Source organism: Cyphomyrmex costatus, unplaced genomic scaffold, assembly GCF_001594065.2.
Source record: "Cyphomyrmex costatus isolate MS0001 unplaced genomic scaffold, Ccosl1.0 scaffold142, whole genome shotgun sequence".
Taxonomy (NCBI): Eukaryota; Metazoa; Arthropoda; class Insecta; order Hymenoptera; family Formicidae; genus Cyphomyrmex; species Cyphomyrmex costatus.
In genome coordinates, this window is record NW_017275413.1 from 342,812 (window position 1) to 361,325 (window position 18,514).

Consider the following 18,514-nt stretch of genomic DNA (forward strand, 5'->3'; position numbering starts at 1 on the left):
TTAGTCTCGTTCACATGTACATTCGTTTATTCTTTTTCTAAATGTTACTGGTTCAGTATACAAAGTCCACTGTGTATCTACTTGCTAAAAGCAGGTTTTCACATTTATTCTTCGTCTTCTAACAACACCGCCAATTAAGGCTCTCATTCTTGATGATCCTTGATAGTTTGTTAATGGATCTCTTAAAAGATTCCCCGTAACGTTCTTACGGAATTGCTCGGTGAAACTGGCGCGATAAAATCTTACCGCTATTGATTCCTGAAGGGCCTCAAAAGGACCGATCGCGTTTATTCACGTATAAGAGGAACGTCCGATGGTATTCAAATCATCGCGGTTTCCAGGACGCGACGATCGAAATTCAGAACTTCCCGCATACGCCCACCCCTCTCGCAATCCGAATCCACCGCTGACAGAATTTACCTTAGGCGAGGCGCTCATAAGGGAGCGTATCTGGCGCGTTTAGTCGCAGTATCTCGGCAAAACGAGGACTCCTCCTATCCTGTGCAAACCCCACCCACGGTAGGAAGTCGAACTCCCGTTTTCCTCTCACAAGAACGGATCTCAATCTTTCAGGGCCTGAAGTTGACGATCTTTAAGAGATCTAAATTTCTACTTTCATCATATATCGTCTCCGTCTTGCCTCGCATATAACCAAGTTATACCATGATAGCAAACTTTTTCTTCTATTCTATTCAATTTTAAAAATCTTTGAGCAAAATTAATGACTTTTGGACGGTTAGGAAGAATTTGATTTATTATTTCATTCATCTTTATACATCATTCATTTTTTACTAATACTTTTGTTACCTGTACTTTCAACCTTTTAAGGTGAATACGTGTTTTTGTGTAAATGACTACGGATTTAACAGGATCTCCTAGTGTTTTTAGATTTCCTGTAGTTTGCGTCACGTGAAGGAGGACCCCCGGGAACGTGGAGGTCCCTCATGTGCGTATTCGGTTTTTGTGAAGCATCCCGCTTTGTCCAAAACGTGGGCGGGTGGGGAAAAGAAGGGAGAGAATCGGCGATTCCGCCGCCGGTTCGGTCTGTAGAGGTTTTTCAGGGAAACGTGGGAGGAGCTCCAGTGAAGAAGATCGCGGTGAGAAGCTTTTAATCTGCCGAGAGATTTGGACTTTCGCCAGCGGACAGCGTGTGACTGTCTATGTGTATACATAGAGTGACGTTCGCGCGGAAACACGCACACGGTGTATGTACGCGCCGACCGTGATTACGCGAGGAGAATGTAATTAGTGACGGAACGTTGCCGTGTTGATCCTTCGTATTGGTCGTCGCTTGGTACCACTGGCTTGTGCCCATCGCTCGGAACGGTATTCCATCGCCCAGACCATTTCCAAACGCCATCCGCGGATCGTGCCTGTGTGGCCTGTCCTGCCTAAGGAAAGGGAATCATCTCTGGAACGTTCATGTGTAATTGAACTCGGCGGTTAAGTGAAGAGGTATGAATACATTTCGATTGATAACGCATTACGTCGGAAAAGAGAAACCGAGTCTCGCGTGAGTATCGTGAGCGTCTGTGCTTAGGCTTAGGTTAAAATTATGAACCTGAAATGTCTTTGCAATAGAAATTATACAATATGACATAATAATGAAATGTTAAGTTGAGAAGGATATGAGTGAAAAAGATTAACTGTTAAATATAAGTAAGTGATTTAAATATGATCGTTTAAGTATAAGTTGATAGGTGTGGTGCTTAGGATACTACAAAATTGTTTTAATTTTGTAAATAATTATAATTTGAAATTAGTCGCAAAAATAAATTAAAAGAAATAATCCTACGTTTAATTAAAGCGGATCTTAATGCTTAAATATTCACATATTTATGGTAATTAGAGTAAACTTGAATAAAATGGCCATATTTAAAATGCAAAAAGAATCTTACTAAGATCCACTTTGGCCGAAAGTAGGATTCTTTTTAAGATTCGTTTTTGGCCGAAAATCGGATTGATTTTAATTTTACAGTTATACCTCTTACTGGTATAGTACTGTATAGTTAAATTTATACATTGGCTATAGCCTTATAAGATAGAGGAATATAAAAATAATGAATTTTAAGATTTCGCGGAGTATCTATAATAATTTTTATTTTTCTTTCGCATTTCGCAGAATAAGATTTTAAAGAAAACTAAGACCATACCATCTGTTCATTCAAAGATTAATAGTAAATTAAGCCAAAAATAAAGGGCGATTACAGTTTAATAGTGCAAAAGGAAATTTTATAATAAATGCGTCAGAATGATACTTGTTTTATACGTGCGCTAGATACCTATACGAAGTATGCCAAGGTTTCTGCAAATCTGTAAATCAAGTCGAGGTGAGCAAATGAAAATTTAACAAATCGTGTATCTTTCTGAATAAGCTATCGAGACTGGTGCTGTTCTGACATATCATAATATTAGCTATTATTAGCATTAGCTTTAAAGCTAACGCTATTCTACGGTGACTTCGCAATAATTCCAATTGTGTTCTTTTGTCTGCTAAGGGCCCATCTAAGCAAGGCAAGAATTCTTTTCCGTCACGGCGCAGGTAACATGCCCTTGCGTTCTTCAAAGGGCGGCAGCCGTGCAAGTGCCCGACGGCTTTTCATTGTGACGGGAAGACAATAAGGTTTCGAGAAGGAATTGCAAGACATAGACAAATCGTGACTTATTATTTTTGTCGTTTTATGAAATCGCAGGTTTGTGCGAATCTTCTCGGTGACTCTTCACGGTATTTATCGACCGTGTTTTATTTGCAACTCGCCGGCTTATTCCTCGCGGGACGTTTTCGCTTGAGGTAGTGCTTCAACGCTCGTTTGAGAATGCTTCGGCTTTCAAGTTCGCTGATCAAGATAGATGATCCACTTTCGCGGTGCGTGCGATTCACAACGGGCGACGGCGAGTCGCCGATCGACGGACGGATCGATCGATCGTATCGATTCGCCGCGCGGCGTCTCTCATTGAATTAATGCCGAATTTTTGGCCGCCGTCATCAAAGCGGCCCTGATTGCTGAGCTCCGCGCAGCGTATGGGCACCACAGTTGATTGGGATCATTGTAGGGGGCATTTTATGCACCAAGAGCATGCACCGCGGTTTCAACTTGAATACCGAATCAGGAAGGTTGAAGGAGAGAGAGACAGACGGAACGAGAGAACGACAGGCGTGGGGACCCACGGTGGTGGGGCTTACCGGTTCCCGAGGCTGTGCACCGTAACAGTAGAAGGCTGTCCCCCCCCCCCCCTCCCTGCCCCCCTCCTTCTCTTCCCTTCTACTGCCACTCTTCCCTGTCCCCCGTCTGGTTTAATAATCCTCGACCCCCTTAGAGCAACCCGAACAAGGATAGAACACAGCTGGTCCCCCTATTTGCCTCGTGCCCGGTGTTAAGGGGTACCGCCCCCTACCGCGCGCTTAGTCTCGCTCGCTCCCGCTTACCGCCGGTGATTTCTCGCTCTTCCGCGTCGACTTCTGGCTTTCTCTGAATAATCGGAATTCTAAAGTAGCGTTCCGTGACGTTGCGCTTCGCCTCGGTTTTGCGGCGATTCCTTTTCTCCCCTCCCTCGACGGCACTTGAAACGAAACGTGCGATTTCCGCGTTAGGTTTCTTTCCAATTTTAACTGACGAACGCCCACTGTTCTAGGCGCTTTATTTTGCGATTCCGCTATTTTTTCGTGTAGCACGAGCGCACGTGCTCACAACTGAGACCGCATCTAAGTCCCTTTTCTTTTTGTTCTTTGTTTCTTTTCCCCTACGAAGATCACCACCATCATTCGAGCGTGAAGTCACCCTGAAAATCTATTGTTTCGGGTGGCGCGCGGAGAGTAAGAGAATATAGAGATCAAGCAACTTTGGATGCAAACCTATCCTTCCGCATTTGTGTGAGATGTATACTTTCTTGGAATACATTTAACATTAAGTGATGTTTCTACCAAGGTTAAAAGCGTCACAATGAATTCTCAAAAGTGTCGACGTCCCTCCGTGCGAGTCTTGTATTTGAAAGTTTCGGCGAAAGACATGGTTAATCAAGCAACAATATCAAATTTCAACAGTTTTCTCAAAGCTCGCCCTCTTTGTGCGATTGTTATTATTAAGAACGCATGGGAGCCTATAATATTCATAAATTCTAATAATATCACGCTCGAACAATTTTAAAAAAACAACAATCAATGTACGACCTTTACGAGCAATAATTAGATCTTAAAAATTAACAAATCATAATATTCATATTTAATATAATCTTAAAAAGACATCATACATGCATTTCATACATCAATTTCAAACGTTTCGGCTACACAGAGCCTTCATCAGTGAATTACAATAGTCTCAAATTAAATGGAACCCTAATTTTCGGTAACAGTTAAATAATGTATAACCTTCTTTATTGGTGTCCTTCTTCTTTTCAATCCACAATAGTCTCAACATCAATATAGTCATATTAAAATCCAAGTGTTAGAATTTGATCGTTTAAATGCGAGAAATTCAATTATGTCAAAATCTAAATACAATAATTACACAAAAATTAAGTCATCATAAATCTTAAAATGCTAATTAAAGGTAAAAACTTACATTGTCCATTATTTTAAAAGCTTCCAAATTAAAAAGAACAAGAGCAACGTCAATTAACATGTTGAAGTATCTCATGACAACAATGTAATGAACGAACACAGAAACAATTGAAAGTCAACTGACAATCTCAAAACATACAATAATATAATTGGTCGACAATAACGGAAACAATCGTAAGTTCATTGGAAACATCAATTTTTATACAAGAGAATGTAAGGTTATAATTGGTTAACAATAATATCTTAAAGGTTCGAAAATTTTCGTGTCGAAATCTATTTTCATAAATTCTATCGTACAAACGAATCATTTATCTTATAGTGATTAGCGTAACGAGACTACCGGTAAAATCTTTCTCCATGTAAGATTATCTTTATCGAATTCGATGTAAAATCAAAGAAAAATCCAATAAAAAAAAGATTGTAAAAGTACCGATCTGTCCAACTATCTAAGCTAATTCTATTGGATTTATACTTTCCCTGATGTATAGAGTATCTAAGAAATATGATCCGAGAATGATGATTTTAGTTTAGAGATTTAATCGCAACGGCCTGTTTCTTCAGATTCTTTCAAGAACCGAGATTCTTCGCAAATTTACACGATGCGCTCATTGAATAATTCAGTGCTACTCACAAAGCTAAAAAAAAAGACAGGTAACGAATGACCACATCATGTGAAACCTTTAACTTGAAAATTAGTCTCGGTCTAAATTTTGCCCGTTCTCGAAAACCATTAGTGGAATGTCAGCAGAAGAATGTTGAGTTTTGAGAAATTTAGTTGTAAATCAGAGGACATCCACGGGAAAGCTGTAGAAATTCTTTATTGTTTGAACCGGTTTTCCATTTTGTCATCGACTCTTATCTTAACGTTATGTCCAATTTGAAAAAATTCCAGTAGGCAGGCAGATACGTCAGGCCTATCGCATGCCATCGTTCCGGTGTGGGCGCCCGCGTGTAGAAGAGACCTTCACGGCTTCGAATTGGCACGGGGACGAAATGACGAAGGTCCGACGACGGCGAACGCGGTAACAATAAACGAGGATTCTGACGAAGGAAATCAGACGTCCCGCGGAGAAGATCGAAAGACCGGCGCGGTAGCGAGAAAAAGTAACGCGAGAGGAAAAAAGAGGGGGAGTATATCGCAACGGGGTTCCGGGTGGAAGAACGAGGCGGCGGATATAGCGTGGAAAAAAGGAGACGAGCGTGCGCGCTTACGGAAGAGAGCATCGGCTCGAACGGCGGCGTGAGAGTAGGTAGCGTGGCGCGATTCGGTTCGACTCAGGCTTGGCGCGGAACGGCGTGGCACAGCGTGGCGGTCGGAGTAGCGGGACGACGCGACGGAGTCAGACTAGCTAGAGGGACGAGGATTGAGCGAGAGGTGTCCGTGTCGAGAGAGACGAGTCACGCTAGAGCGACGAGGACGACGACGGAGAGGCATAGAGAGCACTACGACGAACGGAGAGACGGATAGCGCGGGGTAAAGTCGGGCTAGTGCAGGCGCCCGAGCGAGACCGAGCCATACCGAGCCGAGGGCAGACAGGCAGGCAGGCAGGCAAAGCCGTTGGCGTAGTAACGCGCTCCTATAGACGGGCCTGCTGCTTGCTTGCCTCTGCTTGCCTGCCTTGCTCATTGCTCTTCCTCCCCCGACATCCCGCGCCCGACTGTTCGTCCGACAGCCCGACTCCGACTCTATCCGTGTGAATGCGCACGCCTGTGTTCGCCGCGCCTCTCCATGCGGTGCCTCTGTCGGTGGCGACTACACGCGAGCGCCCCGGCATGTGTGCGCGCGTGTGTTAGATGGGGGTCCCGGCCCGGCTCGGCGCTCTCGGCCCGTCCCGTCCCGTTCCGTAGAGTATCGCGCCGCGCCGCGCCGCTCGCCACCCGCTATCCACAGCAGTTTCAGCCAGCCCGCCCGCCCGACTGACTGCCAGTGTCCCACCGCACGCCGAACCGTTTGCACTCAGAAGCGATCAGGGAGCCCTTCTCTGCCTCCCTACCGACCACCCCGCTCGTACGCTCTCTCGTCGGGTCTCCGTCGGCACCCCCCTACGCCCTTCCTCGTCACCCACGGTCGCCCTCCCTTGTCTCCCTCACTGCCGCTCCGATTCTCCCTTTTTCTCTAGCTTTACACACACACACGCGCGCGCGCGAGCAAGTAGTCCTCTCTTTTCCTCTTGAAATTTTCTCCCTCTCTCCGTCTGTAGCGCGCGGCGGCGTTTCTTCGCATCCCACTCTATCCCATCGAGACCTCTCCTTGCCCTCCTCAGCCAGTCGAGTTACACTCAGCGCGAACGCACGAGCACCGGCTATCGTTCTCTTCGTCGCCTATCTCCGTCAGCTCGTTTTCTATCCCGTTTTTCACCCTCTCGCGTCTCATCCTATCTGTCCCTCTCACTCCGACGTGTTTAGGTCCCTCCTTCATGCCACTCTACGCTCCCTCCACGTTCCGCTTGCGACTCGACCGTCCTCGTCTCGCTACCGCAATCAGCCATCCTACCTCTCCGTTTTCGACTCCTCTCTCGTCCGTCGGTCCCGCTTCTCCCTCTCGCTCTCGGGAGTAACGCCGGTGTGTACTCCCGCTGTCACCTGATCGCGGGACGCTTTTCGCGGGTGAGATACCGCTCGGCCACCGAGTCAACCCAGTCTGCCGGCGCTCGCTCTTGCTCCGATTCTTCCTTTTCGCCATCTCTTTCTCTCTTTCTCTCTCTCTCTCTCTCTCTGTTTTTCTCACTCATTCTGTCCGTCTGTCCTCATTCTATCTTTCTCTCTCTCTCTCTCTCTCTGTTGTCCTCTCGCTCGCTCTGCCATTTACTCCTCCTCTCTCCCCACCCCCGTGCAGCCTTCCTCTACTCTTCCACTGCCGCTCTTTCTCCTGCCGGCCGCCGTCGTCGTGGTCTTCCTTTACTCGCCTCGTTGCCGCGCGACGTCAACATCGTCGGGCTGGTGGTTACCCGGTGGAAGACGAGAGCTGAGAAAAAAAGGAAAGCGAAGCACAGAAGAGTGGCCGCTACCAAGTACTCCGACGGCGTTCGTCCACGCGAGACCGGGTTGCGAGGACGATCTCGCGCGCCTCTTCTTCCTCCTTTCACGGATCTTCGCCGGCACATCGGAATCATTCGGGGAGAGAGACAGAGAGATAGAGAGGGAGGTGACACTTTCGGACAGACACGCGGCACGGATCTCGCATACTCGGTGGAAGCGCGCGGTGGACACGGAAGAGCCGCGTTGCGGATCGGTGACAGTGCCAAGAGATCTCGTTTTTTTTTTCCTCTCTCTTTTTTCGATCTCCATCCGGGCTCTTTGTCCCGAAAGCGGTGTTCCGTGAGTCGAACGCCGGTCTTTGCCCAGAGTGCGTGAGCGATCATGCGTGTGATCTCGATGTGACAGTGTGAAGACGACGATTCTCTCAAGTGAGTTCTGATCATTCATTTATAATTGTCAAATTATTCGCGCGAATTTTTGACGTTTTTTCACGGTGTTTCAAAGTTACTCGGTCGTTTATGCACGACTTTTCGTCTGTCGGGAATTATTCTTTAACATTGATAAGAACGAAACATTGCCGATGAAAAAATTTCCGCTAAATTTAAATTTATGATATTCAAATGTGATTAGTGGAAATGGATCTAATAATGTAAAAAATGCTTTTTGCCGCTCTTCATCCGTCGGATCTCTTTGCGATTGTTGAAATTTAATTCCTTTCTCATACTAGAGTGCGCTAAGTGATGACAAATGATATTTTAGTCCACGTTAATCGATTATTTTTTTATTTATTCATCAAATGATTCGCGATGGTAGACTGTAACAATAAATCATTCGTGAAATTGTTTCAAAGTAGATCATTTTTACAATATGTGTATTATACAGATAAGTGCTATGAACTATTAATCGATCTCCCACGCGCGTTCCGCGTTATCGCCGCGCTCTAGAAATAAAATTGAAAATTACGCGAATGCAGCAAATTCTTTGCCAAAGGATATCGCGTCGATCGTACATTCCGTTTTTAATCTCCATGTGCGTCGTACTGTCTTAATCGCAACTTCTACATTTAAATCGCGCCCAAAATTCTTTTGTGATTGGAGAAGGTCCGTATATACTTTCTGTGACGCGGGATCGTTGATCGATAGGCGTCGATCGAGAAGACCAAATCCGTGTTATTTTCCAAGCGAATATTATACGTTTCGTTCGTTTTCTCCGTCTTTTTCTTTTTCTCTCACGAAACGGAGGAAAGAAGACACTCTCTCTTATGTCGAGGAAGGAAACGACGGAGGAGAGATAGCGGCGCTCGTCCGTTGTGGTGCCCGTTGCGGGCCGGTCGCCACACCCGCCCGTTTGGGAATTCAACTTACTGCCACTCCGGGACTCGAGTGAGGAGAGCGTTCGACGGTTTCTCCGACGGGATCTAACGGGCCGCCCGCGCCGTTTTGCGCGCCAGTTTCATGGTGGATGTAATCGGCTAATCTTTTCGCGGACAACTCGTGTCCGACGAAGTTAATTGTTTTTCCGACGTGGTCTGTTCTGCAGGTGGAAAAAAAAAATCGTCACGTTGCAAAATACGTCGAAAAGTTCGGTCGAGTGTTGTTTGTCGCGTTTTAAGCGCATTACCTCGTGAAATGTCGGGAAAAGTCTCATTATCGGTTTTCGAAGTGTTATGAGATGGTTTATCCTGATTTCGCATAATACGCAGCTCTTTTCTAAAGAGTTACTTTTAATACGCGCTATTTGGCTTTTTTTGTTCGATGCGTGAGATAGAATGTCATTTTTTTGCGATAAGGAACCGCTTTGTAGATAAACTTTTATTAATGATTTATTCTACGCAGTATATTTCGTGGACGTGGTAACATTTAAGGATCAGAACATTTAAGTCAGCAATTTTCACCCTTCATCCGCAACCTAGGTCTTCGAGTTTCAGTGCAGATTTTCATATTGTGTTCCGTATTGTATAAAAATCTGAAAAAAATTCTTACCTGAGAAAGGTTCAACAATAAACTTTTACCATCATATACAAATTAGACTGTATTTTGTTTTTTAAATTTATCTACGAATTTTTTTACAATCAAACAAAAAGATCGGCTGAACCATTAAAATCCATTATTGGCGGAGAATTGAGATTTTTTGTAGATTTATTTTTTAAATTACAGAGCACACGTTATTTATTGAAAAATAATTAGATTCAAAATCGCAAGATCGGGAAAGTTTTATAACAAAGGAACGTGTATGCGTCGTACTTATAAGATTAGTCGCGAGGATACATTACCTCTTATATATACTTCTTAAGCAGTGACCCGATCGGATGTAAAGCGACTAATCACTCAAACTATCTCACGGTAGTCTCGGTAGTCTGATGGATGATCGATAAAAGTAGTTAAGGACGGATATAGCTTCTCACATGGCTCTTACGGTGAACAAGATCGCGACAAGACCGAGATACTTGCGCAGATTTACTTGTATCTCGTGATCCCGTTACGCTGATCCTCTTCAACACTTGAAAATAAAACTCGTCGCGAAAAGATATTTGGTGAGTCTTGCGCAATTATATATAGACGACATTTAGCATAGGTCGCGCTATTTCGCGAGACTTTGTACCCTTCGCGTTAATTATATGCATCTATTACAATCCTGTCTTGCGTCTCCAACGTTCACCTGAAATTTCACATAAACTTGCCGCTCGTCGAAAATACGTGTCTATTGATCGTAAATTGTCTCGCCTATCATTACTTCGATTCCTTCACTCCACTCGTCGATTAATGCGGAGTTAAGATTGACATATTCTCTCGATCGCCGCCTGGGAAAAATATTCGCGATCGAATTTTTGTTTGAAAATCGAAATCACGCGTCACTGGCAATTAAATTTGGCAATTAAAAAATTTTAATTTATTCAAATTTTAATACTATATATAGTAAATAACTCGTTTAGCAGCAATAAAAAAATATTATCTGATGGGCTCGGTAAAATAATCGCAAGTTTGTTTTTTAAATCATCTTTTTTAGTTTTATCAGAAATAGATATTTTATTTAATAAGCAATTGCGTATATTCCTAATTTGAGCAGTTTTTTAACGACGGAAGAAACGATGTTTTTTTTCGCCGAAGAGTCGTCACGCCGTTTCTGCGAGTGACATTTGCGAGGTAGAAACGTGTTTCTTGATCATATTGCTTGCTACTGATGGAATAAATTAGATAGAACACGCTTTCTCTCTTAATATGATATTTCCAATATATAGATCGCCGGAAGTGACGTATTCTACACATTCCAAGAGATGAAATAAAGACAATCGTAGATTGGAAAGCATTTTTTTGAATTATAAATATCTTTCGTCTGCGTCAGAATTTTGTAAAAATATCTGGTAACCTTAGAAAATGTGAGAATACCGTTATTATTTTTTCATATAAATACAGACAACTTCCGTCGTTTCTAATAAATTAATTTGATATTACGACATGTAACAAAGAAGCTGTATACATATATCGTGTAGCAAATTATAAATTTATAAATCTATACTTAAATTGTAAAACGTTGGTGTGAAATACGTATCTCGGAAGGAAATCTTAATATTTCCTTTAAAAAAAGTACTATTTATTCTAAACTGTAACTTTTTTAAATTTGGATATACTTGTAGAATTCTGCGGCAGACAAAAATGTTTCGTCAAATTCATGAGAAAGAGAGAGAGAGAGAGATCGTCTGATTTTATCTCGTTCAGAGTTTGGCGACCTTATTTCAGAAATAACTTCGTGTGTCGCATGTGTATACCTTTACTTGCGGTACTAAAGAAAAAAAAAAGAACATTCGGTTCTCTCTTTCCAGTTGAAATAACGGCCGCGAATTCGCCAGCGATCAGTGGCTGCGAGACACCGCCGTTACGAAACCGATCGGCGGGTGGGACAAGGACGAAGGGGTGGAGAAGGAGGTGGAGCGGCAGGACGGTAGTGTCCTGCGCGGGAAACGGATAACCGAAACTGCTGCGTATGCACGCGTACAACGGGTGGGCGTACGTGGTAATACAGTGGCCATGCGAGCTTGATTACACATTGCGATCACGAGTGTCCCACGAGCGGGCGGACATAAGGCCTTTTGTCGCACTATGGCCTACGGGCAGGAAGCACGTAGCGTGACACCCGGCCGCTCGGTGTGCAAGTGGCACCCACATTATACGCCGAGTAATATGTACACGAAGAGGGGAGAGAGAGAGAGAGAGAGACGCGTGAAGCGAGAAGGAGAGCGATATAGTAGAGAGAGAGAAGAAGGGAGAGACAGAGCGACGCGGTAAAGGGGAGGATCGACGGGGACGGCAGGGGACGCGCTATAATACTCGGTGGTGGTCCCATGCCACTACGTGACTTGTGTGCGGCTCTAAGCCGAGACATATCGCTGTCCCGGGGCCCCGTTTCTGCCACCTAAAGGAGCGCGTGGATATATCGCGCGCCGAGGCCATTATACCGGACTACCGTCCGTACCGGACGGAGACGGTTCGATCGGTCTTATTGAATCTCTCTCTCCTCTCTCTCCTTCCACCCCCGAGCGCACCCGCTCGACTTCGCTAGGTATGTCTGTCCGATTGTTCGTCGCGAGTTATCTAAGCGCAGTCCGCCGCTAACCTAATCAGGTCACCCACTCATGAATGCAGACTCTCGCAGTTTTTTCACCTCGTCGGGTTTCCGTCCGAAGCGAGGCGTTTGCGCACTGCTGTATTCAACGAAATCGGAACGCGACGAGGTAACTTAATTTGCGACCTCGTGCTTTAGACGCTTATTAAGTTTCTCTCGACACGTTAAAATTCTACGTTTCCAGAGAAGACCGCAAGACTCTGCAGTCACTCGTGAAAATTCAATCCTAAGTTGCAGCCTAAACAACAAGCTTGTGTATGTTATACGTTTTAATGAGATTTTCATAATTATGAATGTGAAGTTTTAAATATGTGATACGAATGTTTGATTTTATGGAGAATCGGAACATCCTGATATTTATCGTTTTTTCAAAATTAATTATCCTTTATTAATATTTAGATTTACTTATCATGCACGCGCGAATTTTTAAGAGTGTATATTACAATAAAAAGTTACAGATTTTTCTATATTGTGTATTTGAAAATAATGCAGAAAATTGGCGACGATTTAGAATCTCTGGATTAAAAATTATTTTAATAAAAATAAATAAATATAGACATAATTTTCAAAAATAATTAACGCAAAATAAAAAATGTCATTTAAATTAAAATTGTACTGTTAAATATATAAGAAATATTGATCTTATTGGACTGTTTCATAAAAATATAATGCTCATTTTAATATACGGAAAGTCTAAATTTCCAATTTTAGTTACTTTTGCAGAGACTATATACCTAATATATCCTCAATATTATTTTTTCCGTTTCTATTAAATATCGCATTACACTAGTGAGGAAATCATTTTCGTATCTTATTATAAGTTGAGAGAACGTACTCTTCTAAAAATAAAGAGCACAAATATTCTACGATACGTACTATAATTTTGCTCCCTTTGGTCTCTTCCTATTGATTCCGTCTCTACGAGCTCGTGGACCGGCAGCGTGGGTTAAATGAGACCGCGGTAGTTAATGGGTACTTAATCGAGCCGTTAATTAAGGTGCTCCGGGATCACGGCTCTCGAAATAAACCTTTTCGCACGTTCGCGCGATCGTATCTCCGTATTAGGACAATGTCGGTTATCTGACGATGGTATCACTGTGACTTTTCGACCGTATCCTGCCTTCCATTTCACTCGCCCCCCCCTCTCGCTCCTCTCGCTCTCTCTTTCTCCCCTCTCTTCCCTCCCTTTCTGGCTCGCTGACAATTGAAGGAAATCGCGTACATCGCGGTCCGGCCATTATGCAAGCCACCGCGCTAGACGCTTCGATCGGCCTCATTGAATTAGTTTCCGCCAGCGGGCTTGTTTCTCGATTGTCTGGCGTAAACCGCAGAGGTTTGCCATTTTACTCGGGAACCCAGTCTGTCGGTCGACCAGTCGACTCGCTGATTGACATTCCCGAGGGCGATAATCGCGAAAATAAGAAATCTGTCCCAATGCCTGTTCATCGCGTGACTCTCCCGCTGAGGTATATCAAGCGATCCAAACTGGAGTATTTAGGAATATATCTCGATCTGCTTTATTGATATTAGAATAAATAGCCTTTATCATGGATATGATAAACATCTCATTATTACCTGTCACTTTTATATTGTTTCTTAATGATATTAGACTGATCTATTTTTGAGTAATAAAAAATTTCGACTATATATATATATTTGATAATTATTTAACTCCGTATTAAAATTATTGTGTATGTAATAGATTAAATGTTTTATATAAATTTTATTTGTTTATATAATTTCTGACTATAAATTGAAGTCTACTTTATTAATCAGTTAAATAATACTGAGCATTTCAATTATTTCGCAAACTGTTATTTTACAAGTTATTTTCACGTATAAGATGGAAAATTTAATTCTTTATCTTGTTTCCTCCGTGATGTTTAAAGTCTTATCGAAGCAGCCATTTCAATTTGCTCAAATCATGCTTATTGAATGTCTCCTACGATTTTCAACAATTTGCGTATTAGCATAGCCCAAAGTCTGCACAGACAAAATTGGCTGTTTCCGAGCTCTACAAGATTTCATTTTGATATCCTTCCGTCACGGTGCATGGAACGACTCGTCGACCCGCTATATCGAGGATTATCCTGATATTCTACGACCCATGGGGGCTTTAAGTGTCGCTCTTGGACCGTTAGCCGTTAGCGAACTGCCCAAGGTGGATGGACAGTTCGATCGAGCTTATTGAATTAGCTCCCCGCTCTTATAGGTACTCGCCGCGATTGCGGGTTGTACCGCTCGACCGCATTTATCCGTAGTATGTACGTGAACTTCGATACATTTGCGGTGATCTCGAAAACACATCTCGCCTCGTTACACAAATTTACGCTCGGCATATGAACACAGACAAATCGTCAGAAGTTTTTTGTCGATCCTAGATAAAGCAGCGTGAGATAAAACGTTCGTCGGAGGGCGTGACAATTCACACAAGGGTGCCCGATGTATATCTCAGGGCTGAGGGGGGAGGGGACGGACAATCGTGCGAAGGGGTAGCTTTATTTTTAGGTCGTTACATCTCATTATTTTCCGGCCCCGTCGCTACAGTTTTCGCTGCGGGGGATTGAGAGCAATAACCGTTCGATCCTGCATCGGGGTGTTTTTTTTTTTTTCCTTTCAATGACATATGATGGTATATTATATTTTACTTCGATATCGGTCATGCAGATACACGGGGCGTAAAAATAGTCCGAAACACGCGCGAAAGGAAGGTCGCGGCGGCTAACCGGTTTCCCTATGTTTAGTACGTCGTGTAAACTGCTAGCTAATTGTGCCAGCGACGTTGACTATCCTTAATGCCGTTCTTGCGAAAAGTCCTCATTTCTTCATATGCGGTTAGAGATGAAACGTGATATCCACGAAGAAACACGAGGCTTCTACCTCAAGCGAATGATGTGTACAAGTGAGAGTAATTGGTCCTTCCTCTCATAGAAAGGTTCATCCTCTTTGCATAGTTTATAATAATAGTGTCTAAATTGTCTTCTTGAAACTGTTTACCTCAAAAGATAGTAGCGGACAATAGCGCTATTTGAGCTGAACCTATATGAGCTTTTGTGATTGAGGTCACAGGGAAAGAAAAATAGTTTTGTGAGAAATTCAAGTATGATGAGTAGCACTACGAATTTTGATAATCTAGCAACAGGGCGTCAAAACGCCAGGAGCGGTACAGCTTTAAAAAAAAATTATTTAATTTGATCAATCGTATTTGTGGTACGATTTTTTATTCAAGTCATTGAAATAGATAACATCTTAACAGTATGCGTACTTGACGCTGCCATCTTTTTAACAAAATGTGATTAATGACATGATTAACGTTGATATTTGTCATCGTCAAAATACTGTTAATAGTATCTCGTCGGTGTATTTATGATTTTAGTCAGACATATGCAAAAAGAGTTGTATTTATTATAAAGTTATTGTAAAGTAGAGATGAGAACTAGAGTGGGGCACTCGAAGATTATAAGCCTCTAGGCATAAATTTTATTAATGCGACGCTGCTGGTTGCGGGTTTCAAAACGAAATGGATGCAAAAAATGCAATCCGGCCGTACTGATTTCAGCGAAATTTCTTGCTTACGTTGCTTTCAAAATAAATGATCGAGCTCGCTGAGTGTTAACGGAGGTCTACAATTTTTCGATATACAAGCTCGAAGAAAGCGAGAACGATCTGATCATTTAATACGGAGAGTTTTCACAGCGAGAGTTTTGCCACGCCGAGCGTCTATTATCGGACAGAAGGTGGAAAATGCCGGGAGTCAATTTCCCGAGTGAATTTCTGCCGCGTATTATATCCCCGAGCAGCTATAATCTACCTCTCCCACTGGTGATAGTCTCCACCCACTCAGCTAGTCCATTAGCGGCGCCCCTCGCTCTTAAACATTTCCGCCACTTAATTGCGCATAGCTAATTCTTCTCGTCACATTTCATCCCTCTTTTGTTTCCAGGGTCGCAACATCACCTTACTGCGACGTTATCGTCGTTCCCGGAAGGAAAACGTCGTTTCTTGGGCAATACTTGATATAAACCATCATCGCCGGGAGTGACTTATTGAATCTCGTACGAGAACGTTGCAGTGTTACGAGTGATCGTGGATGATCTCTGTAGTGTGATCTTGTATGATCTTGTGCTTAAAGTGTGCTGGGCAGGGTCGATGTGCTGGTCGCAGGATAACGGTGAGCAGAATCTCGGTTGCGACACGTAAACACGCACAGTATGGCTAGCGCGACAACGATGGGTTTACGTCGCAGAGCACCGGTGAACAGCTCGCCGACTCCGTCAAGCCAATCACTGTCCACGGGAACGTCGAGCAAACGCTCGAGAAGCGAGAATAACAACAGCCCGTCCCATGGCAATTTGAACTCGATGAACAGCACTCGGGACGAACCGCCGACGAAGAAATCCCGTGGGACCTCGACGAGCGGAGGGAAGAACAGTAGCTGTCCCAACTCAGCGTCCTCGGCATCTTCGATTTCGAATATCTCAACCGATAGTCCGATTTCGAAGAGTCGCGGAACTTCCGTCTCAAGATCGGCTACTCAGACCAAATCATCGTCCACTTCGACGGCTGCCAACACGGCCTCGACGAACGATATATCGAACAATTCCGTGCTTTCGACTAGCTGGCCGACCACGTCGAACATGTCGGACGTGCCGTCGTACGCTTCCGTAACCGGGCTGGGCTTGACGGGCGGACAAACGGCCGGTCTGTGCGCCGGAAGCCTCGCCATGCCACCTACGCCAATTCCCTACATGTCGACCACCATGGCGACCTTCGTCGGCAATGCCACGAACCTAGGTAAGAGCTCGTCCGTCTCGTACCTCGACATCTCCAACATGACCGGTGGTTCCTTAGCCGCTTCCGGCGCCGCGAACTCGTTAAATGGCGGATACGCGGCGGGCGGTACCGCCACAGTGGACACAAAGACGGGAATAGCAATGTCTTATTCGACGATGTCGTCACCGAATATGAATGGCGGCGCGTATGGCATGCCAAAGGGACAAGGCCCGAAGGGAGTCGACGGAGCCGCCGCATCACCAAGAAAATTTCAAAACGACGCCATGTTCAACGCTTATCAGCCGTGGGTGATCAAGACGTATGGTGATCTCGCCAAGACTAAGACGATCACCATCAAGAAGTACGCGCGTATTTTGCGGACTTTACGCGGGGAGGAAGTGAACAGCGCCGAGAACAGCAAGTTCCGCTTCTGGGTCAAGAGCAAGGGCTTCCATATCGGCCAGCCGGAAGGCTACGACGCGAAAGCGGCCGACAGGATTATCGGACGTCACGCCGTCACGAATCCGGGCTTGGATCCGCCGCTCTACGTACCCACACAGCTGCCGCACAACAAGGTGAGTACATTCAAGCGGATTAGCCTGACGGACCTGGCGTCCCGTAAGCGCGAGGGATGTCCCTCAGGTAGGGTTCACGAACCGCCGAAAGGATTAAGTTAGAGGACGTTTGCGGGAGGCATCGAGATATAATCTCTCTCCACCGATCGAGGAGTCGACGCGATTTAACCGATAAACGAAGCGCGACCGATAAGCTCTGCGTCGGAATGCGTCCCGGTGGACGCTTTGCTTTAGTCGTTGCTTATTCAGCGTGAAATGTAGAGATCTGCGGATGAAATTAAATAGATTTTTCATATGCCTTTCAAGTTTTCACTTGCAATCGTCTGTACTGGTGCGCGCGCGGCCAAGATTTACATATTAATGCATCAAATGTTTTTCCTCTAATATTTCTTATATTTTCCCAGCGATGTTCTCAAAGAAGAGAACGATCGAGAAAGATACGGTTACAATAATTGTGCTATACTATGCGTTAACCGTGTGCGGAGAATCGTAATAACGTCACCGCGAAACTGCCCTATATTCAGCCCGTAAATTCTACTTTCTTATCCTTATTCCTGGAAAATTGACTTTCGAGCTTCTAGCCACGTGGATTGGTCGTTTTGTACGCGGCAACCCACTGTGCGGAGAACTTACCGCGGCGGCCCACTGAAACGCGGGGTTTATTGGTCGATGGGATTTATCTTCACGGCGAGGTGGAAAAACCGCGAGAGATCTCGGGCGCGGCATGCTTGAGGAGTAAGAGGGAAAATAGAGAAAAAGGGGAACGGAGAAAAAGATCTCTCGTCGTGTGCAGATAAGGCGGACGCTTAATTGCGTCTAATTATGTATATACGCTCGTGCAGCAGTGCCTGTGGCTGACGCCGTTGCCGCCGTTTCGTCCGTCGACGCTCCTCGTTTGTGCAACGGCGCTTCGATCCAGTTTCCGGAGCTTTGCCAAGCCCGAAGTGAAAGAAAGAGAGAGAGAGAGAGAGAGAGAGAGAGAGAGAGAGAGAGAGAGAGAGAGAGAGAG

General features: G+C 44.5%; 1 protein-coding gene across 1 annotated transcript in view; it reads left to right on the top strand.

Annotated features, from left to right (window-relative positions):
- Positions 1-16,368: 16,368 nt before the first annotated feature.
- The window catches only part of LOC108783129 (uncharacterized), a 41,882-nt gene continuing 39,736 nt past the window's right edge, over positions 16,369-18,514 (top strand). Inside the window, exon 1 of the mRNA XM_018551621.1 lies at positions 16,369-17,505. Within this exon, the coding sequence (XP_018407123.1) occupies positions 16,369-17,505 (1,137 nt within the window). The remainder of the gene's footprint in view (positions 17,506-18,514) is intronic.